At 36.7% G+C, this 27806-nt stretch overlaps 2 protein-coding genes across 4 annotated transcripts in view; one reads left to right on the top strand and one right to left on the bottom strand.

The window, feature by feature from the left end:
• Positions 1–2986, bottom strand: part of ASPA (aspartoacylase) — a 19148-nt gene extending 16162 nt beyond the window's left edge. The window contains exons 1-2 of one of the 3 annotated variants that reach the window (XM_019743851.3): positions 2881–2986; positions 599–859 (exon numbers count right to left, since the gene is read on the bottom strand). In XM_019743851.3, the coding sequence (XP_019599410.3) occupies positions 599–834 (236 nt within the window). In that variant the 5' untranslated portion in view covers positions 835–859; positions 2881–2986. Of the gene's footprint in view, positions 1–598; positions 997–2583; positions 2728–2880 lie in introns of those variants that run through there. The other 2 variants (XM_019743852.3, XM_019743850.3) reach the window with 2 other exon arrangements.
• SPATA22 (spermatogenesis associated 22) overlaps positions 1–20376 on the top strand; it is a 27565-nt gene extending 7189 nt beyond the window's left edge. The window contains exons 2-9 of the mRNA XM_074319559.2: positions 6666–6775; positions 8771–8899; positions 10779–10839; positions 10972–11067; positions 13178–13523; positions 15873–16002; positions 18004–18101; positions 20185–20376. Of these exons, the coding sequence (XP_074175660.2) occupies positions 6739–6775; positions 8771–8899; positions 10779–10839; positions 10972–11067; positions 13178–13523; positions 15873–16002; positions 18004–18101; positions 20185–20376 (1089 nt within the window). The 5' untranslated portion in view covers positions 6666–6738. The remainder of the gene's footprint in view (positions 1–6665; positions 6776–8770; positions 8900–10778; positions 10840–10971; positions 11068–13177; positions 13524–15872; positions 16003–18003; positions 18102–20184) is intronic.
• Positions 20377–27806: the final 7430 nt, after the last annotated feature.

The raw sequence follows: 27806 nt of genomic DNA on the forward strand, positions 1-27806 counted from the left end.
TAAAAAGAAAATACTTAGAGGCCTATATACAAATAGTAGTAACTATAATGATGTAAATAGAGACAAAAATAATTCATAAGAACATACTTAGAGTGTTATGGTTGCATACTTTCATTAAACGAATATTAATCAAAACATTACACTTTCCTTAACTAGAACTTTATGCACTACCATAAACATAGTTGCATAAAAACAAAGTAGTGAATCACCCAGAAAGCTAACAAAAATGTACCCAAGTACAGTGGCCAAACACTAATTTAATGCAAAAGACCGTTAAATGTATTTCTTTAGAGATATGATTAAAAATAAAAACCTGTGTTATTTATTGTCTCAGTCTGTATAGGATACATTTAAGAAGAAAATCAGTTAAGAATAGTTCGATGCTTAAAAAGGTTTATAAAAGAGCACACGAACGCCCAATTTAGAGAACTGAGTGATTTCATAATGGAATGTGATTAAAAATGAAAGTGATCTCATTCACAATAGCGACTATATGTATGGACATAAATAATGTACATTTACATATACATGTTCTCTCCCACACACCCAATTTACACACACACACACACACACACACACCCACAAAATATAGTCTTACCCAAGATTTTCAGGGTCAAAAACTCGATTCAGGTCACAGTCAATATATCTGGTACAGTTCTTCACTGCTTTTGGGTTGGTGATAAATGGTTTCACCTCAATCCCTGTTCTCTGAATCTCAGCGCCGTTCTCTAGCCAGTGTTTAACTAGAAATACTCCTGTTAGCTCATTCCCATGAGTTCCTCCAAAGATAGCAACCTTTTTTATAGGCTCTTCAAAAACGTGACAAGAAGTCATTTTATCTAGTAGTTTTATCTGATGTCTGCAATTCAGAAGAGAGGAGACCGAAGAAAGCTTAATTTCTTAAGAAAAGTTTAGAAATTTCAATCTAAATGAAACTTTAACCAAAGTACAAAGTGCAGAGTTCTTTTGAGTGGAGTATATTTTAATTTTCTCTTACAAGTTCTGAGCCCTGTTTATTATAGGAGCACTCCCTTCTTTAGCCCTGCCCTTTACCATATTTGGATTAAAATATGCAGAGATCAACTAGAGTTACAGCTGTTTACTTAACTTCTAACTCCCTCAAATGGTTGCTAGATCTAAATGCAATAATAAATTAGCAGCTCATACTAATATAAAAATTGTTTTCTCTTCAGCTGGATGTCATCTAATGGTGCTTTCATGACTATTTGTAGTAATAAAAAACAGTTTATACTTTTTTAATCCTCAAAAATAAAAAAAAATAAAGTGGCTCATAATATGCATGTTATTCAATATTTATCTTTCCACTTGCGTTTAAAAACATTTCTTCTCTGAAATAAGTTCAGATACTTTTCACCATCTGAGGGCATTTGAATTTCATCTCTATGAACAGCCAAAGGCAGATCCTCAGAGACCTCCTCTGGAATGGCTTCCTTTCTTTCAGAACGCTGTGTTGTTGTTTTTTTTGTTATCAGAGACACAAGAACCAAATCAATGATCACTGGGATTTAGAAAGCTCTTTGAAATATGCTTTAATTTCTTTCTCATGAAGTTTTTTGTAATTCTGTATCAACTTCCTTAGGCATCTTTCTCACTTTTTTGCCTTGATACTAAAAAGAAAGAAACTGTTAGTAATTTTCAGGTTTTTGTAATGCCTGAAAATGCCATAGGGCATGCTATATATACTAACCAGATTATATGAGTTTATGTAGACACAGTAAGCCTAATTTACTGGCAGCAGAGACTCTCCACTGGAATGTGTTACTCAAAAGAGGGCCTTGTTAGGGGCAATTATCCAGAATACTAAAGTGATTATATTCCTTTGGAGAAATGATTCTGAACCAAATCCAATTTTATTTCATGCTCAATCATCTAGAAAGTCAAATATGTTCAAGTATTGGAAACACTATACACTAGTAATGCCAGCTTATTTGAGAGGTACAAGAAGAGTAAGTACTTCACTGCAACTGCAGAGTAGTGTAATCTATAATGTTTTTCTGCGTATGTTATCTCGTTTCATTCATATATTCACTTTATAAAATAGGATGGGTTAGGTATTGACATCCCTATTGCAGGGGTAAAGGAAAAATAGTTTAATGTACTTGAAGTTTCCTCCGCTACCAAGAGAATAGTAGGCCTTGGACCCAGGTTGCCCGATTTTAATATTAATACCAGTGTTTTTCACAGAACAATAGGGTGCTGCCTGTTATTTTTGGCCTTCCCCAAAGTTCTAATTTGCTCATTTGGAATTCTCATAAACAGTCACTACAGTGTGCTCAGGAAAAAACAAGCATACAAACAAAATGCATGCTGGAAATACAAAATGTGAATACTTCAAAACATTTAATAAACCAATTCCTCTGTTCTTCCTTTAAAGGATTATAATGCAGAAATAGAGAAAGCAAAATAATAAAATCGACATTTACACATTAAAATGACTGTTCCAAGAAAAAGTCCCACGTAGCCTTTGATTTTCTACCCACATCAATGTACACGGAACACTACAATGTAGAGATGGTGAAAACAAGCATAAATACAAACAGATGACAGTTATTATTTACTTACTTTGGTTTTAAGAGCAGTAACTATGGTGAATTATTAACTCTTGATCATGGTTTTGTTTTGTTTTTCTGCTGATTTGTGGTTAATTCTGTTCTTTGCCCCAGTCTTTCTGGAAATGCTGCTTCAGTTATTTACTCATAGATAGCTGGCACCAATGACTCATATTTTGAAGCTTGTTTTACGGAATTTTAACAGATCAGCACTTTGAAGCACATTTAACATTCATAAGTACAGTTTCCCTTACATGCAAAATGAAGAAGTTTTTTTAGAGTTTTGAATTCTAGTAATTCCCATACTTACCTTGTTTATTGTGCACAGAGATTGTCTTCTGTGGAAGCTTTATTAGAAAAAAGGAGAGCATTTCTTTAGAACTAGAGCAACAGCGGCTTTTCATACTCTTATACCAAGTTAACTTCCAAAAGATTTTTAACTCCCTGTTTCCCAATGCACACTAAATTTTTGAGCCCCACAAAAACGAAACTTTTTTTATTATTAGGTTGGTGCAAAAGTAATTCCAGTTTTTGCAATTATTTTTAACCTTTTAAACCGCAATTATTTTCGCACCAACCTAACAGTATAGTTATTTTTTGAAAGTTCAAAGAACTAATAGTACACAAAGCAAATCCTTTCTAGTTGTCACAACCTCACTATTAGGTTGAATATTTAATGTTCTGAAGTACTTGAAAGAATAAGGCTAATAACTTCCCCCACTGCAAATGTTTTGTGGGGATAGTAGTGCCTGATTTATTGGTAAAATAATGTAGTTTATTTTTTAAAAAGGGAGAGTAAAATTTTCATAGTCATGGCTGTCCAATGCCAGAAATTTTGTGGGAGACAAATTTAAGGTGGGATAGTTTCCAAAATAGTATGATTGGAAGATAAGGAAGGTCTTCCCTCTATTATATATAAGGTGTCTCATACATAACATGTGGTCCAACAGTCATGTAATCAAACTATTCTCACTATTTTAATTTTCCTCTTCCCCTTTGCCCTATTGCTGTCATCATCCTGACCAACTTTCTAGGTGGAAATAAATAAATGATAACCAGAACAAGATAGGGATAGAATTGATAAGTTTGTAAACTGCTAGCAAAGATTCCACATTCCTCATATGCGAATTCCTCACAGATGCAGCACAGGATGTTGTTCATAGTATGTTTATTGTTTCCTTTTTAATGAGGAATCTATTTTTTGGGGGTGTTGTATATGTATGTATCTATGTATGTAAGTATATGTATGTATACATGTATATATATATATATATATATATATATATATATATATATATATATGGTCAACAGTGGCTTCCCTGAAGCTTCTACTAATTTTTTAAGTCTTCTCTCTGGAACCATGATGAATAACAAATCTTTTCAGACATTTTATCTAAAGTCTTCTCTTTTCCAAATTAAATGAAGATCCTATTTCTTTAAGCTTATTCCTAAGTTTGGCATTCAAGGCCCCATATTATCTGGTCTCAGTCTACCTCTTATCCTATCTCCTAATACTCTCCTTTATTAGACTTAATCTTCAAAGAAACTACTCTGATGTGTCATGGCTACATAGTCCTAGTAAGCCTTTACTAACAACTTCGCCTACATCTCTGCACCCTCTGCACGTCTTCCCTTCACCTAGCCCAGTCTTCCCATGGTCAGAAAGCATGGTAACAACAAAGTATGGTCTTTGAACCTAGACAGAACTAGAATTACTAACCCTGGCCTGCAGTAAGTATGCAATAAATGGCAGCTAGTGTTATTAAATAAGGGCTAACATTTATTGAGCATTTACTGTGTGCCAGTACCATTAATTTTTCCTTTTAATACTTTTAGTACAATTAAATAAATATTGTATCTCTTTTACTGAGGAGGGAAATGTAGGTCTAGAAGGGATAAATAACTTGCCAAGGTCAAAGGGCTAAGAAGCAGTGATCTAGCGGCCAGAAGGCCAGAGCTCGGAGTCACTGCACCATTCCATTGCCTCGCCTGGTCCCAGGTCGCTGAGGAACATGTGCCCTTTCCCTCCCCGGAACTCGCACAGCACAGGCCCTGCCTTATTGACTACTCTCTGCCTTGCAAGTCTGTTACCTAAACCCAGGCCTCAACTCTCCCACCGGCCTCCTGGCAACTCTAATTCCCTGATTCATCTGACTCGGAAACTCAGCCAGACCGTAAGACTCCTGTGACCGGGTTTTGAGGCCGGTGGCCTTTGAGTCAGTTTTTTTTAGGCACACTCCAGGTTACCACCAGCATTTTACAGACTGATGAAATGACCGCGGAGCAGAGTGTTAGGCGACCAGCCTTGGGCACACTTTTTCGACAAAGCTGGGGCAGAGACCGCTGAGCAGATCTGCCACCGACTCATCAGTAACTAGAACAAGCTCTTTCTTCTTTGGGCAAAATTCTAAAGACGGGAGAGCCATCCGTGCGCCTCGTATCTTACGATGTTAACATCATCGTTTCTGGGAAACGGGGCACGTGTCTTTTTCTCGTTATCAGAAAGGACGACACAACTGCGCACGTGCCCCAAGGTGGTGGCCTCTGCGCCTGCGCGGGGTGGGGGCGGAGGGGTAGGTTCAGGGGGAGGCGCGCCTGCGCAGGATCTAGGTGCGCCTGCGCACGGCTCGCGCTTTCTCGAGGCGGAGGCGTGTGATAGTTGACTGGGCGGTCACCGCGACCGTTGAAGTGAGGGAAGCTGAAGGAACCTGAGGGCAAAAGTTGCGTGTCGCGTTGGTAGGAAGGCCAAGAAGGGAAAGACCGTGTTTTCGCTAGTTACTAAACTGCCTCCATTCCCTGCGTGAGGAGAACGTTGGAAGAGAGTGTGAACCCTGACAGGGACGCCCCTCCCCCTCAACGAGGGCCTGAAATAGGCCCTCGGGCCTCCATGCGAGGCCGTGGTCTTTGGGGGTTCTGTGCGCTCGCGCGTTTGCAGATTGAGCAAACTTTTTGCGCACTGTTGCCGACCACCACATTAATGCCATTTAGGTTCAATTGGAAGCTGGGTTGGGGGGTGGCGGGTGTAACTCAGTCCCTGTGACAGGGTCAGTGGGCCAGAGGGAGAGCGTTACGCGTTTCTTTATTTTGTTTGCGTGATACTCGGAAACGTAATAGCCCTCATAAGTCCCGTCTGGGTTTAGGATGTGAGTTGTGATGGTATTTCTGTGCTGAGAAAAAGTCACCTCTGGTTTGGTTCCTAGAATGGCGTGAAGAATATTTTCTAAGGGACCTACTAGGTCCAGCTTCACGCCCAAGATACAGAAAGTAGAGGCGTTTACTGCTCTTAGGTTTCCCAAGTGTTATTTCTATAAACAATATTTGGAAATTGGTATTTACCTCACTATGATTTGTATTATTACTTGTGTTCATGTCTACCTGTCTCATTGGGTAGGGAACCTGGGAGCAGAAATGATCTTACTTAGGTTTGTGTCTTGCCTTTTCACACAATAGGTAAGTATTTGTTGTAAGTGTAAATTGGGATTGAAATAATATTAGGAGGCTAACCATGGAAAAAATTACAGCAGAAATTCTGTAAAAAAAATTGTTTCACTCATTGAAGTTACAGAAACTGAGTGGAAACTTATTTCGGTTATTCTGGATACTAAGTGAGGCCTTAGTCTTTGGTGTTACATAATCCAGGGATCTCACACTAATGGGCAAAACAAATGATCTACACAGTGTTTTAAAGTGAGACATGGCGTGTTCTCACATGGTTAGCTGAACTGTCTATGTTTCTTCTCTGGCCTTGTAACCATATAAGTTTGTCAGTGTTATAATCCATTTTTCTCTTTATAAATCTGGTCCAGAATTATTCTCCTGTGGATCATTAGTTCTGAAACAAATTACGTAGACTGCGTGAAATTCTGCGTATGTTTAGGAAGCAAGGTTATAACCACCCCAGTCCTAACATTTCAAACAGAGTTGGAAAAATGGTTTATGTTATAAATTGTTACTCAGGAAACAAAAGACTCAGTAAAGTGTTTACATTATCAGGTTTGAAACCATAGTTTTAAACCTCAGTTTCAGTAATTAACTAGGTTAAATTTTTGATTTTGTTGCTGATACGATATGAGTTACACATTTCTTTCTTTGAAGGTTTAGTCAAATAACTTCATGTTATAAATTTGGAGTGCTAAGGAAAAAGTTACAGACTTTGATATTGAAGGAAATGAAGAGAAATGAAAATTCAACTCGAAGTACAGCAGGTATTGAACAACTTATATTTTTAAATTTTCTAAATTTTCTGTATTTTGTATATATCACAATAAAGCTTGTATAATTTCTAGATGGGGCATTTTGAAAGGAACTTTAAAAAAGATTGAACATGTGGTATAGCCTCTTTACTTTTTAGGTCCAAGGAAATAACTTACTCAAGGGAAAAACATTTAGTGGCAGAGGTAGGAGTAAAATCAAACTTTTCTGGATTTACTATAGTGTTCTTTCTACAAACCCCATGTGCTTGAGTTTTCTGTGCTTTTAGGCTGGAAACAAAGAAATAGGTTTGTTTTTCGTTTGTATTTGTGACTTATTTAAAGTATTTCCAGAAGAACTTCTGTCTCCCTAACAGCTTCCCCTACCATTTCTGCTCCTCAATTTATTAGTTAGAGGGCAAGCATGAAGAGAACCAGGGTAATGGCGATAATGCACAATGAAGATAGTAATAGCTATTATTTATGGTGGATGTACTGTATTCTAGATATTTAATTATATGTAGTGGTTTATTTAATGATTACACCAACCCTCTGAGCTAGGCCTTATTATCATCATCCTTCTTTTCCAGATGAGAAATTAAGGCACAAAGAGGTTGTTAAATAAGTAATTTAGGAAGTGGCAGAACCAGGATTTGAACATAGGAATCTGGCTCTAGAGTCCATGCTCTTAACCACTGTATTATCCTGCCTCTCAGTATATGTCATATTAGCACAGAGAGTTTAAGGAGATTGTCCAAGTTTATACTTCGAGTTGTACATAATTCAAACCTACTTTGAAGTTGTAATTCAAACCCAGGAGCTCTGACTCTAGAACCCACATCATTTTCCCAGCTTTTCCTATGAGACAGTTATTACAAAGTCTATATTCTCTGGTAGTACAAGTTTTGGTGGCCCATCTAGAGCAGGGGTGTCAAAACTGCGGCCCGCGGGCCAACTGCGGTCCGCAATCCATTGTTAATTGGCCTGCAGCAAATTCCAAAAATATATTTAGTTAAATAAACCAGGTGAGGCAATACGTACTTCACCTCGAGTGAGTGACCCGGCTGTTTGTGTATTTTACCGCATATGGCCCTTGGTAAAAAACGTTGAAAAAAGTTTGCACACCCCTGATTTAGAGTATGGTATAGTGGCAAGATATCTGAACGGAGAAACAGGAAGCTTGTGTCCTATCTAGGTCCTTCCACTGTGGCAATATGCAAGCTTTTAGGACCTCTTTTCCCTCTGAGATCCCTTCTAGGTTTACTACTTATAAATTCTGACTTTTGGCTTGACTTGAGATCCCAGGTCTCTTATCTGAAGGGTTTAGAGGTAGTATTTATTCTCATTTGGATTGGATGTTGTCATTCTGAGACATTTTCAAAATGTTCCACAAAAAATATGCATTACAGACACCTGGAGTACTTATTAAAATTACAGGATTTTGGCTTACAAATCAAATGTATTAAAATAAAATCCATGAAAGTGGGGTCTAAGAACTAGCATGTTAAGCATGATTCCATATAAATCTTAGTCAAACTAAAGTTTGAGAACCATGGCTCTAAAGGGTGTGCTACCATAGTCCAAAGAATGGTTACGGTTTGGAAAGCATGGGTCAAAGTCTGGTTCTCTCTCACCACTTTTGTATTTGAAGGATCCCCTCGAGTTAATGTGATAATAGGCAAGCACAGGAAAGAGATAAGGAAAACAAAGTGGATTTTCAAAGGGTTGAGGGATGAGGAAGGAGATGAGAATTACTTCCAAACAAGAAAAATTAAGGCAGTGTTAATGTAGAACAAGAAAGGAATTTTTAGAGACTCAAATGAGGCTATTTAGGATCTTATGAAGAATGTAAAGATCAATCCAAAGATGTAGAAATGTATTTATAATAAATATAAAATTAACAAATAGAAGTAGACAAATTCAAATTGTGCATTATTATGTCCTAGTAATTATTCTATAACTATATCTATTTTCCTGTTATGTACTAATTTATTGGTATATTAAATTTAGGCTGTTTGCCTGTACCATTGTTCAATCAGAAAAAGAGGAATAGACAACCATTAACATCCAATCCACTTAAAAATGATCCAGGTATAAGTACTGCTTCTGACAGTTATGATTTCTTTCCTCTACCAACAGGTAAGAAAATAAGGTGAAAACTTTCAGAAAATAAGAACTAGGATTATAGAAAATTACATTTTCTATTTTATTGTAATGGAAATATAAAGTTTATATTTTTCTTCTTTCCACTATCCAAATATAGGGGTTACTTGGCTCTTTCTGGACATTCCAGTGCAGTAGTTTGAGTTTCCTTGTCTACAAGGGTGGCTTAGCATTTAAATGGAGTATCTTAGATCTGGAGCCTTTGTTCTAATGAACTAGTAACCTGCATTGCAAAGAATTTTCTTTTCAAAACACATAAGGATATTTAGACATTTGGTGTTAAAGAATAGAGAAACTCAGTTTGCCTTAGGAATAAGGATAAATGTGCATGGGAACACAGGAAAAATGGGAAAAAAAATAGAACTTAGCAAGGGTAGAAGCCCAAGGATTTCTAGTGCTTGGCTGTAGTCTTTTTTCCTTTTCTTATAATATTTTTGCCTTTCTTCATTTGTTGACTCTTTACTCTTTCATCCACTTGGCTCTCTTACAGTTTCAACTAGCACATGAACTAAATTGCACTTGCTGGGGAGTTAACATAACCTTTTAGTTCTAGTCCTCAGAGCCCATCATTGACTGTCCTCTATATCTCTTTATTCAAACTTTAGAGACAGAGAGCCTCTGGTTTGGCTCATATTTTTAAGTGAGGTCACTAAAATATTGGTTTAGCTTTATGTTTAGGCCTCTCATCTCTAAAACAATTAGCTGTGGTAGTGGGTGCTGGGAGGTCTTAATGTTTTCTGACTTTTTGCTTCTCTCCAGAAGAAGGTATGGACAGGCACACATTCTGAAATATATTTGGTATATGCTGGTTATCTACTTTTACATTTTGGGGGGGCACACTTCAAAAATCTTCAATAGGATCTTACACAACTAGAATTTTAAAATTCTCTCTCTCTCGCTCTTTCTCAATACTTGTATTGTTAATATCCAGTGTGCAACCATAGACCTTAATCTACTTCTAAAACTATAATTATTTTGTTTTCTTCCATATTTGAAGAATTTGAAGTAAGAATTTTATATTATTCCCATTTTTTTATGGATAAAAAAATTCATATGGATATGCATAAGTGGATGTTTATCTGGTCATCCTTTGCCATTTAAAAATTCTCCACCATTTAAAATAGTTTCATAAATAGCATGAATGCTGACCTTGAAAAATGACAACAATTTGAGCTGCTCCATAGGGAAATGCGCATCCATCCTCCTAAAGTACTCTGCACTCTACAAGCTCTGACTAGGATTAGTATCTGCCAGAGATATAATAAGATCCTTATATTAGGTAAGAGATAGGACTAGATAAGTGTTTTTCAAAATTTTGTCTTGATCCATTAGGCTTGGAAACGACCAATATTTTAAAAAAAGAACTGAAAGAGAATAGAGTAGAGTAGAATAGAAAATATCAGAGGGTATCACACATAGTAAGAATAAGAAATGATGGTGAAATTTTGTTATGTTCTTTTTCCTCTCTCTCTCACACACACATCCACACACATGCACACCACACCTGTATATATTCTGGGTTATGATGTACTTCTTGCAGTGGGTTGGGATCAAAAAAGTCTAAGAATCATTGATTACACTGAATTCATGTTACAGAATACAAGGTACTATACTAGGATTGGTTGTGGAAAAGATACTATTACCTTTGCTTAAAATACAGTGGGGAAGAAAGCTATCTATGAGAATTAATAAGGCAGGCTGTGAAAAATTCCAATAAAGTGCCATTGAATAACAAGTCCATATCTTTAAATTCGTCTTCAAGCTTTCAACCCCCAAATTAAATAAGTTTGAAATAATTATTTTTTGAAAAACGTTACCTATTTTACTTTTTTTCCCATTACTTACATCTTTTGAGATTCTGCTTGGGAAGCGATGAATCCAGAGTTGCCTCCTTTAACGAAAACAATGAACGCAGGGTATGTAGAAAAATATACATCAACAAATGCATGTCTGTTACTGCCTGATGTTATCCTTCTATGTATATTTTACATTTCTCAGTTTGGAAATAAATTTTTAATATTTAATAAAAAGATACGTTTCCTCAAAAGGCAAATACCACATTCAGTTTCTCATCCCCTGAGAAGTCAAGATTCTGTGTCTAAGTCTATTCAATCAGATACTGAAAGAAGCAAGAGTGGTTGGAGGTGAGTCTACTTAAGATTTCTCTTTCTTCTTCTATTTCTTCTTCCCCTTCCCCTCTCTTCCTCTCCTCCTTTTTCTTCTCCCCATCTCTTCTGCCTTTCTTAGAATTACATTTAGGAAATTTATCTATACTTAATGACTATAGCAGTATTAGCTACATTTTATGAAAGTGGTGAAGAACTTTAAAAATAGGTAAATTTTGGCAGTGATTATGTTTCCAAACAATTCTTCATGTTATAATGAAATTTCTGCCAGTATTTATCACATGAATTTAAGATTTTGCTATGGATCATTAATGGTCTAATTGACAATATGTTACAGAGTCAGGAATAGCTGTTTCTGAATGTTGGATATATTTAGAAATTGGAAACCAAATAGAATGCTCAATTTTACCCTAGTAAGACAGTTTGCTTCAAGGTAAATAAAACAGAATAAGAAAGAAAGATGGAGACTGAAATGCGTATACATCTGAAGAGAACCATCAAGGAAGATGGTGAGGGTACTTCTGAGTCATTGCCATAAGAATCTAAATTTAATGCCTAAATATTATGAAAAAATGGATGGAAAAATGACATGGATTATATTTTAGGTTGGATTTTAGTATTCTTGGGTAAGTGGCAACTACTAAAGGAAATAATTTGGAGAAAAATGTATTGGAAAAACAGTGCCAAACAGATACATATATCAGTCACCGTTTAGTGCTTCCATATGTTATTTTACTAATCCTTACAATAATCCTGTGAAGTTAACATTACCTTCACTTTTATTTAAGATACTGTATTGTTTTTTAAAGGGGGGAGCTTTTAATAAAGTGGTTAATATACACATCAAAACAATATTTTTATTTTTAAAAACTGAGTTTTGGTTTTATTACTCATGCTAGTTTCTTTAGGATCAGTCAGTTATTTTCTTCAGGGCTTGAAACTAGGCCTATTCTTGATTTGAGATGGTCCCTGGAGGCATAGTTCCAGCTGCATGTGCTAAGAAGAAAGTCCCTTCTGACAGGCATTAGAGAATTAGGAAACAGATTGTAATCTAGAGAGGCACCCAGTATTTGATATTCTAATTTGAAATAATAGATGATTCATCAGACAGTTGGACTATAACAACAGGAAATCCAGGAACAGAAAACATTGAAAACCCAAGTAGGCAATTAGTAATCTGCTGAAGATCTTTTGACTGGTTCTATGCTTAGGTTCAGAATCCAGGCTTTACCTTCACATCCATCTGCCCCCAACAACAGCCTGTTCCTGGGGAACTAATTGAAATCTGGACCCTATCTTTGTCCCCAAGGAGAAGGATCTGAGGGACACACTGCTCCCTGCCCTGTGAGGAGCCACTACAACTTAGGCCTCGTGGTCTGCTTGGGATGTTGCGGACCTGGCTGAGCTGGATTGGCTGCTGAAGCAGCACTGTGTGTGGGCATGCCCAGTGAGGTCAAAGGACCATAGTTCTCCCAGGGCTCGTCCAGGCTAGGAGCACCTCCTGAGCAAAAATGTTGGTGGAAGTTGCAGATGTGCTGTTACCAATAAGGAGTTGTGAGGCTGAAAGAAACTTTTCTAAACTATGAATAATAGAAGTAATTTCTACAGCCATGAGAGAGAAAAGACAAAATTGTTTCTATTGAAAATAAAATTGCTGTCTATTATTTTGATTTAAAAATCACTGGCAAGCCATTAGTTTAACTTCTTAAAATTTTACTTTATAGAAAATTTAAATGTAAATGTGTAAAGAAGTAAGCAAAAGTCCTCAAAATCTTACCACTCAGAGACAACCACTGTTATACATGTATGAAGGCTTGTATAGTTTAAAAATATACTTTAATAGCATTGGACTCTGAGTTGGGAGACTAAGGTTCTCTAGGTTCTGGGTTGCTATATGACTTTGGACAAGTTACTTTCTTCCTAAGTCTCAGTTTCCTCACCTGAAAAGAGATAGAATATATTGTAGGGTTGTTGTGATGATGTATTTAGAATTTCTAACTAGCTAGTAGTTACAAAGTAGTTTATAAACCACAAAGCACTATATAAATGCAAATTTTCATTTTCTTTTAATTAGGACAAAGTATATAGAAACAAAAACTAATACTCATTTTTATAAAAACTATTACAGCTATGGAGATAGAAACAAAAATACCAGCTTGAAAACTTGGGATAGAAATGAATTTAGGCCTCAATGCAAAAGAACAAACCTAGTAGCAAATGATGGAAGAAATTCTTGTCCAAGTATGAGTTTGGGAGCTCAACAACAGAAACAATTAAGAATATCTGAACCTCCTAACTTATCTCACCAAAGAGAAAATGAAGTACGCAGACAAACACATTCATCAAAAATATCTGGCTCCACAATGAGAAGTCTAGACAAAAACAGTGCATTACAGGGATTTAAGCCCAATTTCCAACAAAATCAATTTAAGAAAAAAGTGTCGAATGATATTCCAGAAGAAAACACTCTCAAGGTAAACTTTTAAATATGAATTATTTACATTTTTATATTTACATTTTAAAAATATGAAATAAGTATTTAGAAAATTATAGAGATAAGAGTATTTGAAATCAATCCCATGGCATGCATTACTTGATTAGCACAAATATCTATTTCCATTGGAGTGAGTGAATGTTGGTTTCCAAAATATTTTCTAAGAGATTGTGAATGGCTGCTCCTTTTCATTGTTGCTTTAGAGTATCCTCCTGGGTTCTTAGTTTCACTATTAAATTATTGAGATTATGTAAGTTTATCCAGTGGTTGCAGACGTTCTTCAACCCCTTCATATGTCAGTCTAAGTTTTTGTAATAAGGGTCAACATACTTTCTGTAAAGCGCAAGATAGTAAATATTTTTGGCTTTATGGGCCATATTGTCTTCCTTGTAACTCCTCAATTATACTACTCCACTCTGCCATTGTAGCTTAAAAGCAGCCATAGACAATACATAAATGGATGAGTGTGGCATGTTCCAATAAAAGTTAACAAAAACAGACAGCAGAGTGTATATCATGTTTAGAGAATTGGGAAGAGTCTGAAATGGCCAAGTGCATTGGTGAATTAGTGGAATATAGAATATGAGGCTAGAAAGGTAAAATAAGACCAGACTAACTATGACCTGGGATCCATTAGCTGACTTCTGTTATGGTTCAGCCAGTGTGATTCACTGGCCAGACATCAAAGGGTGGGGAGAGAGGTTGGGTTTTCCTATTCCCTCCCTGCTTAAATGTTGTGTCAGAGGCAATACTCATAGCTATGTCCCTGCATGATATAGCCACTCCATGAGTCCAGTTTTCACAGGTTTGGTAATTTTATTTCTTCCACTTGTCCTTTTAGCTTAGGGATGGTAGAAGTTTCTTATTGTTAGTCCTTTGAGTGCTTATGTACCTCGTATTTGTTCTGCCTGTATGCCTGTAAGAAGTTTTTTCAGTGAACCATCTAGGGTAAATTCTGATTTGTTTGTTTTGCTGGAAATATGACTATTTAATAATAAATAGTCATATTTATTTAATAATCCCTGCCTCTTTTTAACCTTTTACCCTGCTTTTTTTTTTTCATGCATAGGATATATCAATTTCTGATATTATATATTGTTTATTTTCTGAATTCCCATTGGACAGCAAAATCTGTGAGGGTAGATATGTTGTTTGTTCACTATTATTTCTTCATTAGCTATGTTTGGCACTTAGTAGATGCCAATAAGTACTTTTGGAATTAATGAATGAATGAATGTGTCTGACTTCTATCCTAGAGTGAGCACATTAGGAATTGTGTTTTGCTCACCTGTGTTTATCAGAGGATTGGCACATGATACATTAAAAATATTGACAAATGAACAAATGAATAAAGAATGAATGCCCATATAAATCGTTCTCTTCTTGATTAATTGTCTCCAAGTACATCCTAGTTTCTCCCATAAAATGCTAATGATGCCATTAATTTAGGGGAGTAACTGTACTAAAATGTTTGATAGTCTTTTAAAAATATTTTACACTCAAAATACTTCCCCTCGCTTCGAACCCACTTATCCCATCGCCTTGCCACTTTCTGAAGCAGTTCTGGAAGTCCTCGTTCATGAGTGTCTTTAGTTGCACCTGGAGTGTTTAAGGGAATCAACAGCAGCAGATCCAAGAAAATACCAGCAAAAATAGACTCCCTAAAATGAGAAGTTCATGACAAAGTGAAAAACTTAGTTGTTTCCTCAAAGTGAAACAACCAGAACAGAGGTGGAGATAAAAAGAACTGAGGTTGGGCTGAAGTTACAGGGAGCACAGTAGAAAGAGGAAGTACAGAGTGTTCACAAGCGTGTCTGGGAAACTCAGATATGGTATATCTCAGAAAGTAGATGAAATGCCCACCTGAAAGGTAGGGACTGTGTTACCTTTGTGCAATGACTAGTGATGATGACATAGAGAACAGATCTGGGAGCAGAAGCCCTATGGGGCCAGTTTAGAACAAAGAAGAAAAGGAAGGAAGGCTACACAAAAACCACAAAAAAGAGCCACATTGAATGAGACAGTCTGACTGGCAGTCAAAGCATCGTGAAGCCTAGAAAACTGGTTTGGTCCTTCTTGCCCTTCCTGCACAGAAGACCCTTGCAAATGGTTGGTCCAGGAAAATACAACTCACTTAATAATTAATTTAAAAAAAGAAAGGAGAAAGTGACAAACACTTTTGTTATAAGTTGAATTGGGTACCTCAAAAAAAAAATATTTTACACATTTGCCTATTATAAGGACATAGAATCTTTACAAAGGAAGTGAAAGAGTATAATGAAAAAAAGGAAAGGTTTTTCTAATGCTATGATTTTATTTTTTTCAAAAGGATGCCTCATTGTATCCATTAAAGTTTAAGGAAAAAGATAATTCTTTAAGAATTATATCTGCAGTTATTGAAAGCATGAAGTACTGGCGTGAACATGCACAAAAAACTGTACTTCTTTTTGAAATATTGGGTAAGTATAATACTTCAAAAATACTTCAGTAATACTATTTGGACAATAGTTTTGAATGTCAGTAGGAATACATAGGAGATCTTAAAGAAAAAATTTTGCAAAAGGACATTATAGTTCATTAGGATTTTGTTCAGCACCTGGGTCTGTCATTAATTTGTGTGACTTAAGATGTACTTGGTTATTTATGGTGGTATTCTTTTGATTCGTAATGTTAAAACTGGATTCTTAAAGTAATCCAACTCAACCCTTGAGGTAGGTGGGGAAATGGAGCAAATAATTAAGATAGACTTGACTAAAATCACGAAACTATGTAGTACCAAAAATGGATCTAGAATCCAAGTCTCCATGTTACCAATGTAGTTCTTTCTCCTATATTGCACTAAATCCAGTAGTAATTTTGTATATAAATTGAATCATATTTTAAATACTCTGAAATAACATTTGTAAAGAATCCTTTACTGATATGAATAGACACCCTACAATTAATCTGTTTTCGAAATTAATATTTAAGTGGAGGAGAGTTTTGTAGAATGTGGAATTTGATTTTACCTAGAATGAAGAGATAAACACGTAAAGATTCAAAACATATTTCTTTCAATAGTTTAAGTAATATAAATATTTAATTTAATTTAAATTATGAAACATTCTAAACATATAGCGAATATAATATCCACATATCCATGTTACAGATATATTTGAAACCCCCATCCACTTTTCTTCTTTAGAGCTAATCACTGTGGTATCTTTCTTGTCCATGCTTTTATAATTTTACTGTGTCCATTTGATTTCATAAATTTATATATATACTTTTTATTGCTTTATGTGTTTTAAAATATGCAGCTTACATTTTTTAAAATTAAAGTTTTTTGTGGTGACAATTGTTAGTAAAGTTAATAGATTTCAGGTGTACCATTCTGTAATACATCATCTATATATCACATTGTGTGTTCACCCAGAGTCAGTTCTCCTTCCATCTTCATCCAGCATAATGTGTTTAAGATTTAGCCATTTTCTATTCTGTCACAGTATTGTCTTCATCCTGAAGCTCACGTGTCGTCTCTAGCAGCTTCTGATTCTTCACTTGTGGTATTAAGATGATTATCAAAGTTCTCTGTACCACCCATCCTTATACCACACTGTCATGTTCTTCAGTAGTTTCTTCTGGTTGCTCTTTCCCAGAAACTAGCAAATGACCCCTTGCATATCATCATTTCTGACGGGGTAACAAGCCCATCACCTAGACACTGAACTCTGTAGCTGGGGAATAGGATACACTGATTGATTTAAGTCAGTCTCAGATCACTCCTGCATCTGGGCATGGGGACAAATCCCATTCAAATCATATGGCATAGGCGAGGTTTCCTAAAGGAAAATCTGGGTATTATTAGGAGAAATAGAGGCTGACCTCAAAATAACAAATGTTATTACTATTAGTACTCAATAGATGGTTACTAAAGGAATAAATACTGCCCTTAATTGATAATTTCTTGAGGTAAACATGATTTATTTGCATTTTATAGATGAGACAGATTTGAAAGAGGTTAAATAATTTGCTCAATTTAGTATATTGAAGAATTGGGACTCAAATGCATTCCTTCTGATTCTAATTCAATGTTTTGTTTTTTTCATTAAACCACGATGCTTATTTGTCATATGTGTGTATTTTATTATTATAATATAGTAGACTAGTCTGGGGATTTAACCACTCTATAGAATACATTCTAAGGAGAAAGCTTCAGATGGCCAACTATTGTCAGTTGTATGAACTTTAGCATATAGCCTATTCCTAAATTGAAGAGGGCCAGAAATTTTGTTTCTCTTAGTATAAAACAGTTTCAGAAAAAATCTTTTCCTCTTTAAATATCTTCTTTATTATTGTATAAATAAAACTGAGAAAGGTTGGTGTGGACATAGTTATTTAAATATCAACTTCTCTTTGTTAAATTTTCTTTGCATTTTACCAGCATTGATTTTTTTCCTCCTTGTTTCAATGTTGCTTAGCTGTTCTCGACTCAGCTGTTACACACGGACCACATTATTCCAAGACTTTTCTTATGAGAGATGGGAAAAACACTCTGCCTTGTGTATTTTATGAAATAGTGAGTATTTGTCTAAATATTCTTTGCAAAACATATACCAACAAAACATACAAATGCAGGCTGTAATTGCATTGCAGTAGAAATTCTGTTAACACTTTAGTAGTACTTTCACCATTTTGTTTGGTTTTAGTTCTGATATTAAAGTTGTTTATTCGTTCAACTAATATGGAGAGCCTACTATGTGCCAAGTGCTGTGCTAGGTGCAATGGATACAAATTGGGATATAAGTGGTAAATGGCTCTTTCTCTTAAAGAGTTCATAATCTCAGGTAGAAAGACAGTTACATAAATGTTACACTGTGGTGTGATAAATGGCATGAGGGAGGTATGTGCAGTGCTATAGAAGTAGATGGGAAGATCAGGGAAACATTTTCGAAGAATGTAGTAACTTACTTTATTTTAGATATTTAAGGACTAGTAAATTAAGCCAAAGTGTGTTAGGGGGAAGGAAAGAGGTAAGGAGGAATGCACTCTTAAATTGAGAGAGCAGCATATTCAAAGACATGAAGCTAAGAGAGAGCCTGGATTGTATAGGAAACTGCAAGTAGTGTATAATTACCAGCGTGTAGAATTAGTAAGTGATGGGGGCAAGGGTAGCGGTTCTGAAGTTGGGTGAAGGCAAAGAGTGGACTGAGATATAGGGAAGAAGAGGCTTGGTGAGAGAAAAGGCTGGGGGTGACAAAGAAGGCTGGAGATCACAAGGGAGTCTGGAGACCTTATAAGACTTACATATTTTATAAAAGTTTGGCATTAATTCTGAAATTGGCTGCAATTCTGAAATCAGATGTGGATTCTAGTTTTTACTCCACCATTTATTAGCTTTATGACCTTGAGTAAGCTGCTTAAACTTTCTGAACTTCAGGTTTTTTTTTTATCTGTAAAATGAGGAGACTAATTCTTACTTTGAGAGATTGTTTTGGAGATTAGATGATAAAACATGGATGTATAGCATCTGACACATAGTAAATGATCAAGAAATAGTAGTTGTCATATTAGTAATTTCTAAAATATCTTGAATGTTTATTTTCTCTCGTCTGGTAAGTTTTTAAAAACACTTTTTTATTGAAGTATATCATATACAGAAAAGTGCACAAATCATAACTGTACAATTCTGTGAAGTATCACAAAGTGAACAATACCAAGGATAAGAACTAGGGGAGTGCTGTCACCCCATCATCCTTGTGCCTCCTCCCATTCACTACCTCCTGTCTCCTACCTAAAAGTAACCACTAGCCTGATTTTTAATGTCAGATTCTGCCTCTTTTTGAACTTCATATAAATAATATGATACGGTACTTCTTCGATGTCTGATTTCTTTCACTCAACACAGTGTTTGTAAGATTTATCTATGTTGTTGCATGTAACTATGGTTCATTTATTTATACTTCTACATACAATATTCTGTTGTCTGAATATACCACAGTTAATTTTCTGTCTTACTATTGGGCATGTGGGTTGTTTCCAGATTTTTTGCTGTTACGAATAATGCTCTGTGAACATTCTTGTATATGTCTCTTGTGCACATGCGTGCATTTCTGTTGGGTATATACCTAAAAGTAAAATTGCTGCACCAGAGTGCATGTGTATGTTCTAATACAGTAGTTATTGCTAAAGAATTTTCCAAAGGGTTGTACCAGTTTACACACTCACAATCAGTGCAGGTGAGTTGTAGTTTCTTTGCATGCTTATCAACACTTAATACTGTCAGTCTTTTTTATTTTAGCTATTCTAGTAGATGTTTAGTGCTATCTCATTTCTCTGCAATTCTACTGAAAATGGAACTCTCACAATCTAAGGGAAGAATAGTTCATGTGCCATTACATTGAGAATTGGTCAATCTTTCAAGGAGCAGCAGCTTGCTAGCTTGTAAGAAGCCTGACCCAAGTGAAGGTCTTTCCTCTGACAGGGCACCCATATATACCTAGCTATCATGGTCTTGTTAGCTGTGGGGCCCTAAATCAGGTGAGGGAGTTAGAGCATTTTGGGGTGATTTATACTTAGTTGATCATATTATTAGTTGCAAAAAGTTGAAATTTAGGTGACGTAATAAATGACTTTATTGATATTTATCTTTTAAATAACAGGATCGTGAACTTCCAAGACTGATTAGAGGCCGAGTTCATAGGTGTGTTGGAAACTATGACCAGAAAAATAATATTTTCAAGTGTGTTTCTGTCAGACCGGCATCTGTTTCTGAACAAAATAGTTTTCAAGCATTTGTTAAAATTGCAGATGCTGAGATGCGGTATTATACTAATGTAAAGAATGAAATTTAAATAGTGATAAAAGAAGTTTAAATAGTATAACTTAAAGCATTTTTCTGTTACTGTTTAAATTACAATATGCATGGTTTTATGGTTTTATAGCCACAGCTTCTCTGTACTTTGTTGAATTAAAATATTTAAATCCTTTTCAATGTGTAAAGAGTTTTTGAAAAATAATTTTACTGTTTTTATAAAAATGGTATATTTTCTAAAATTCAACAGCCATTTCAGATAAAAAAGCTCAATAGGAGTAGATACTTATTTAACATGAGATAATAATACGTTTGAGTCAGCCCAAAAGCCAACATCAAGCTTAATGGGGAAATATAGAGACATTCCCACTAACGTCATGAACAAGAAGACAAGGGTGCCCACGATTAGCACTGTTACTAAGTATTATACTGGCGCTGCAGTCTCTAAATGGAGTTTATTTAATTCCTTCAAATACGTAGTGAGCACATACTCTATGCCAAGCAGTGTTTCACATGCTTCATTAAAGCACTTAATGAAGTAACAAAAATCTCTGCACTTAAGGAGTTTATATTTCTGGACCCAGAAAATACATTAGATAAAAAAAGAAAAATTTGAGGTGTAAGAATTATTGCTATTGGGATTTAATATAATCGTATATGTGAAAAACCTAAGAAAATCAACTGAGAAACTTGCAAAAATAAGATAATTTATAAGGTACTAGAATAGAATAATATGCAGAACTCATCAGTAGATGGTATTTATATGACTCAACAACCATTAGAGTGCAAAATGGATAAAGATACCATTTAAGATAGAAAAAATATCCAAGACTAATCAAGACTAAATGATAAATATGAAAAGTATATGAACAAAACTTCAAAATACTAATGAAATAGAGAAGAAGACTTGGACAAATGGAAAATAAATTAGTTGGATAGGAAAACAAAGATGTTGATTTTGCTCAAATTAATTTGTAACATGTAATTTCTCCCTGTGTGTACACTCACACACACCAAGCTGATACCAAACGTTATACGTAAAAAAATAAATGAGAATAGTCAGGAAAACTGAAAAACAAGACCAAAAGAACAATAGAGGATAGTTTTATTGGATATTATAAAGCCTTAAATGTATTATCTATTGTTGCATAGCCAATTAGCCCCCTCTCCAAATTAGTGGCTTAACACAATAATCATTTATTATCTCACAGTTTCAGTGGGCCAGCTTTTCAGGAGTGGCTCAGCTGGACAGTTCTGGAATGCAGTCCCTTAGGAAGACCCACTTCCAGGTGGCTCATGTACATACTGCCTAGTGGGTGCTTCCTGTTGGCAGGAGGCCTTGGTTTCTTACTATGCGGGTCTTTCCAAAGAGCTGCTTGAGTGTTCTCACGACATAGTAGCTGTCTTCCCCTGGAGTGAGTAATCTAATAGTTACCCAGGTGGAAGCTATCCTTTTTTTGACCTCACCTTGGAAGTCACATAACATCACTTCTGCATTTTGTTTGTTAGAAGTGAATCACTAAGGTGGACCACATTTAGGAAGAGGGGAATTAGGCTCCACCATTTGAAGGAAAGGAATGGCCGACATATTTTAAAACTAGCACATATTATAAAGACATATTTATCCATGCAAAATACGGTACTGGTTCATGAATAGACAGGTCAGTACAACAATTTAAAGTACAGAAATCGTCTCAAGTATATAGAGAACTTAATGATAAAGGTAGCATCTAAAATCAGTGGGGAAGAGAGACCATTCAATAAATGGTATTGGGACCACTGGGAAGCATCTAAAAAAAATAAACTTAGAGGTTTATGCTAAAGATTTTAATGTTTCCTTTTTTAAAATTTGTAGTCCTATTTTATATATTTAGCTTTTTCATCAATTTGGGAGTTACTATTTTGTATAAGTTGCAAGGCAAAGGGATTTAACTTTGTTTCCCAAATAGGTGGCTGATTATTCCAGCACCATCTCTTGAATAATAACATCCTTTTCCTATTGATTTGAAATACCATGTTTATTATAAAATAAAGCAAGCATGAGTTCTTTTTAAAACTTTTTTTTTGATTAATTTGTTAAGTATTCTTACAGATATTGCCTCAAAGTCTGTTTTTTTACATTTTAAATCCTGTTGGAGTTTTGATTAGGATTGCATCAAATTTATAAATTACTCTGGGGAGAGTGGACATATTTCTAACAGTAAATCTTCCTGTTAAGAAATATGTCATGTCTATTTATTTAGATCTTCTTTTATGTCTTTTAGTAAAGTTTTATAAATTTGTTCATAAAAATCTTGCACAGATCATGTTCTATTATTTCTCGATATATGTGTACACACACACACACACACACACACACAAAATGCCCATTTAATTCTCTATTTCCTCAGACCTGTCTTTCTGAAACACATTGCACTCTGGCCTTTCCTCCCTACATCCTCTTCCTGTCCCCATTCTTTAGATTTCTTTTGCTCACCATTCTATGAATCAAGCAAGAAGAGGGGTGAGGGGGATTACAGGCCCCAGCTTCAAAAACGAGGTGGAGAAATGTTGTGGAACGTACATGAAAGGAGCATGCAGAGGATGATGATAAGTTCTTTCCTAGCTTTGCAGTTACTGTCTGTAGCAAAGATTCAGTTGTGCCAGTTGGGAGATCACATCCAGAAAGATTGGTGTAAACTCATAGAATACAGTATGCTTTGAACCAGGAACCCATATTTGGTGCTATTTCCCCCATAACCATGACTCATGAGTCTGGAAATCAAGGGCTGGTAGCAGGACTGACTTCTGTCATTATTAGACCAAATGTACTTGCAGAATTTTTGCTTCCCATTCTCAATTTTTTGCTCTGCTGGTTTAGAGAGCTTACTTTCTGTCTTAACCTGAGTGGTCCAAAAAGCAGAGACTGAGAGAAAGTCCTTTTTGCTAGTAGCTTATTTGGGAAAGTTATAGGGAGAAGTAATGGATAGATGGGGTAAATAAGGAAGATGGAAGAGCCAATACTGGGGTGGCTTATTAAGTTGGATGCCACTGGGAGTGAATAAGGCTTGATGAAGTGCATCACAGGACCGTCCACCTTAATGAAAATGGAAGCATATATTCATCAGGTTGTGTGTGTGAGTGTTAAGCTGGCTTCCCATGGTATTTCACTCCAGGGAATCAGAGACACCACGTGGCAGGACACGAGAAGCAGGTAGAGCAGGCCCGTAGTAATGCTGTCAGATTGTATCTATGTGAAGAAGCTGGTTGAAGTTTGTGCAGAACCGGTTACTGCAGCTGTGGCTGGAATAAAAAATTATGTGTGAGAGCCTCAGGTCATGAACAAGAAGTGTCTGATACCTTTCCCAAGGGAGGAGTGCTACCAGGACTGCTGCAATGGTTCTCTTCTACTGGAAGCTGAAATGGCCACCTGGCCATTTTGGGTCAGTGAACCAGCGGGCAAACAAAGGAGTTACCATACTGTTTGGCATAATTCAATCCAAATTAACAATAGAAAATTGGGTTTCTCTACATAATGAGGAAAGAAAAGACCATGCCGGATATCCAGGAGGTTCTTTGAGGTGCCACTAATTAAAAGTTCATAGAACACTGAGGATTCAGACTCCCAAGGAATGAAGGTCGAATGTAACCCCATCCAGCTGAAGTGGTGACAGGGAACATGGAATAGGTAAGGAAGAAGGTTATGTTAGCTATGGCCTTTTGATCAATTTCAAGGTAAGGAAGAAGTTTATGTTAGCTATGGCCTTTTGATCAATTTCAAGGTAAGGAAGAGCCGGAAACAGGAGGTAATCTGACATACGGAGCGTAGTAGAGGTAATGGTGATGGTGGGTTTTCCTAGAAAGGTAAGAAGCTCGATGGACCTCAGTGGGATGCCAAGCTGGGTTTCTTTTCTGTCTTGGCCTGATGAAGAATTGAACATGATCTGGGAGAGTTTATCTTTTATTCTTGTCCTTTCCATATATCTGCAGTGCATATGATTGGGTCATAGAAGTCGAGTCTTTGTTAGCTGTAGGTTTATCTCTTTCCTCAGGTGTGTTTATGGGGAATTGGGTTGTAGTGAGAAATTCTGCCCCCTGGGAATCTTTCCAAAATTTGTGTCTTCCATGGTGGTACTCTACTCAAAGACCCCGATGGCTTCTTCTTGCCCAGAGGATAAAGGCTATACTCGTACACGTGAAGATATTATATTTTAGGGTATTCAATCTGGCCCCTGCTTATTTCTATGGCTTCTCCAGCCATCCTATTTCACCTCCCAAAATGTAGGCTCTAGTCCCATGGGGCTACTGTACATCAAAGAGGCAGTGTTTAGGCACCAGTACATGAGCTTCTGTCCATCCCCTCTTTCCCCCAAAGTATAGTTAGGTGTGCTCAATGACTATAACCAGTCACTGCTTCATGACTCTGAGAGCATTTGTTTTGAGAAGTCCTGGGTAATTACTCTATTTTTAACGAGCTCCTCCAGGACCTAGAGTCCTCCAGGGCCCAGAACACTTTTGGCACAGGGATATGTAGAATGGGAGATGTGAGACAGGATGTTGCAGAAACAGGTGACAACCACAGAGGCTGTTACTTCACATGTCATAGTGAATAAAGGGGAGAAGGATCTCAGGTCAGGGTCCTGGAATCACCCTCAGACACACTGGTTAAGGTGGGCAGAGGATGAAAGAGCTGGACTCGTGGGGTCCTTCCAACCTGAGGGTCCTAATTTCCCAGGTTATGTGATGCCCTGCAGGGGAGATTTTCAGGTACGATAACCCTCCTCCACTTCTCTGCCTCCCAAGACTTCTCTACATCTAGAAATATTTTTATTACTGTTAGTTATAAGCCTCTTATTAATAATAGAATCTGTAAGTATTACTTCCTCTGGAGTGTATTCCCACAATATAGTATACTTTTAACATAGTGACAACTCTCGAGGTAGGCTTTAATACACTAGTTCTGAGACTTTGCTTTATTTTAGAATCATCTCGAGCTTTAGAAACCTTTGCATAGGCCTCCCTCTTCTCAGAGATTGTGATTACATTTATCTGAGGGAGACCAGGAATCTTTATTTTTAAAAGCATCACATGTCCTTGCAACTCATTGTGTACTCCATGGACAACAGCACTGGCATTAACTCGGGGCTAATTTAAAAAGTAGAAGCTTGTGTATAGACACAGAATCAGTGTTTTACTAGAACTCCTGGGGGATTTGCCTGGACATTAATTTTAGAAGCACCGGCCCCACTGATGTGCAATCCAGGCTGAGAATTACTGACTTACTAGGTGAAGAAGAGGAGAAGCTTGCTGCGTCATCGGTGGGGTCATCTGCAGGTGCTGTCTCTGGTTTGTCATCTCCACTCATACTATTGACACAAAAGTCAGGTTCGACTCATTTACCAGGTAAGCAACAGTCTGAGAAACCAGGTGTACGATTTTCCCTGGATCTTTTTCCCACTGTGATACCACTACGTAATGCCCCAGCATATAAACTGTTAATGTGGCTGGATCAAACACATCTAGGGGGGAAGCTCCCAGCAACTGGACTCAGTTTTGTCTTTATTGAAGGAGCTTCTCATGTCTCTCGGTGCTTCTCTACATTTTTGTCAGCTTTGAGGCACACTGGGGTGTCTTAGGGTTCTCCAGAGAAGTGGAACCAATAGGAGATTGTATCTATATCTATCTAGATGCATAGCTATATATCTATTATCATCTGTATTAGTGACAAGAGTAGTATATCTGAAGTGCCTTAACATTTTTAGTAATAAAGTGTCAAATTTAGCACTAAATAGTTGAGGTTAGTGAGTTCTTGCTCTGGGAAAATTTTGTAAGAGTAGTGACTCTAACTTGAAAGGACTTTTGCTGCCTTTAAAGTTGGAGGAATGCATGTCTCAGCCTGAAGCACAACCAATAAATATGTACGAGACATCAGCTACATCCAGGCCCTTTGCCAGGCGCTGGCACAGCTGCAGTCATGAGCAGACATGACCTTTCCTGCTCGGAGTTTACAATCCAGTAGGGAAGACAGCTGTCAGCAAATAATCCCAATGGCACCGATTGCTGTGGGGACAAGCACAGGATGCTGTGAAACATAGCAGTCGTCTGCACCTGGTCTGGGGAGACGGGGAAGATTTATTATAGCTGAGTAAGTGACGTGTAATATACCTGCAGGGTAAGTAGGGGCAAGCCAGGTCAAGAGGGGCCTGAGGGAGGAAGATGCTGGGCAAGAGGAACGTCACGTGCAAAAAGCTGGAGGCAAGAAATAGTGACTTTGAAGTCCAGCATTGCTGGGTAAGGAATTTAAATGCAATTGTGGAGCTAGATGAAGTTGTGGTTGTAGGTCAGTGTCAGGTCATGAAGCACTTTTTAAAATTGAAGTACAGTTGGTGTACAACGTTATATTAGTTTCAGGTGTACAATATACTGATCTGACATTTACGTCCTTTACAATGTGATCACCACACCAAGTCTAGTATTCATCTCTGACTGCGCAAAGTTTTGATATTCCTGGCTGTATTCCCCTTCACTGGATGGGTGAAAAAGATGAAGCACTTTTTGAAAGGAATTTTTCCTTTATCTTCAGAACAATGAGAATCCATGGAGACTTTAGGGAGAATGATGATCAGACTTGCATTGATCAGACTTGCATCTTAGAATGCCACAGAGAGACGGAAAGATGTTGCAGGCATAGGGTCCAGCATGGAAGGAGGGAGATGACTCAAGAGGCTGTTTCAATAGTGTAGACAACATATGATGTCCATTGATATAGGGTAGTGAAAATTGAGATAAGGAATGCACGAATGCGAAAGAATTCAGTGGCAGTGTCTGTTGGACTTGTTGACAGATTGGACATAGATGAGAGAAAAGGGGGGAAATGAAAGAAAACTCGCAGGTCTGTGCAGAACCTGGATCTTTTACTGAGATATGGGAAATTAGAGGAGGAGATTAGGGGAGGAGCAGGGTGAGACCATGGTTTTCTTTTGGGGTTTGTTGAGCTTAAAATGCATAACACCACCAAGGGAAGATATTCATTAAACAACTGAGTATCCTCTTTTATAGGTTAGAGAGTCAGCGATGTCTGAATTTAAGTGGTAATTGACGCCTTTGGAGTAGATGAGTTTTTCTTGGTTGGTATATGTAGAATTATAAGAGAACAGTGTTTAGGAAAATGCCCTGGGCAGCATCATTACACAAGACACTGACAGCAGGAGCCAGTTACAGTCACCGAGGCTGTCTGGCCAGGCAGGTATGAGGAAAACCAATATATTTTGTGCCCCAGGAGCTGATGGATGAGAGTGTTTTTAGAAAAGGTGAAACATTGTTATGTTTTAAAGAGAAGTGAAGATAATACATCATTTTTGATCACAGAGATTCTGATAATAGATTTGGAGAATAGAGGTTGTAATTGTAGAGTGCGTAAAAGGCAGTGTATCACAGAAATCTGTTCATTTTTAAATTCAGGTTTTAATGGATACTATTATTTCTTCCTAT

This window comes from Rhinolophus sinicus, chromosome 12 (genome assembly GCF_057876585.1).
Source record: "Rhinolophus sinicus isolate RSI-liver-muscle chromosome 12, RSI-T2T, whole genome shotgun sequence".
Taxonomy (NCBI): Eukaryota; Metazoa; Chordata; class Mammalia; order Chiroptera; family Rhinolophidae; genus Rhinolophus; species Rhinolophus sinicus.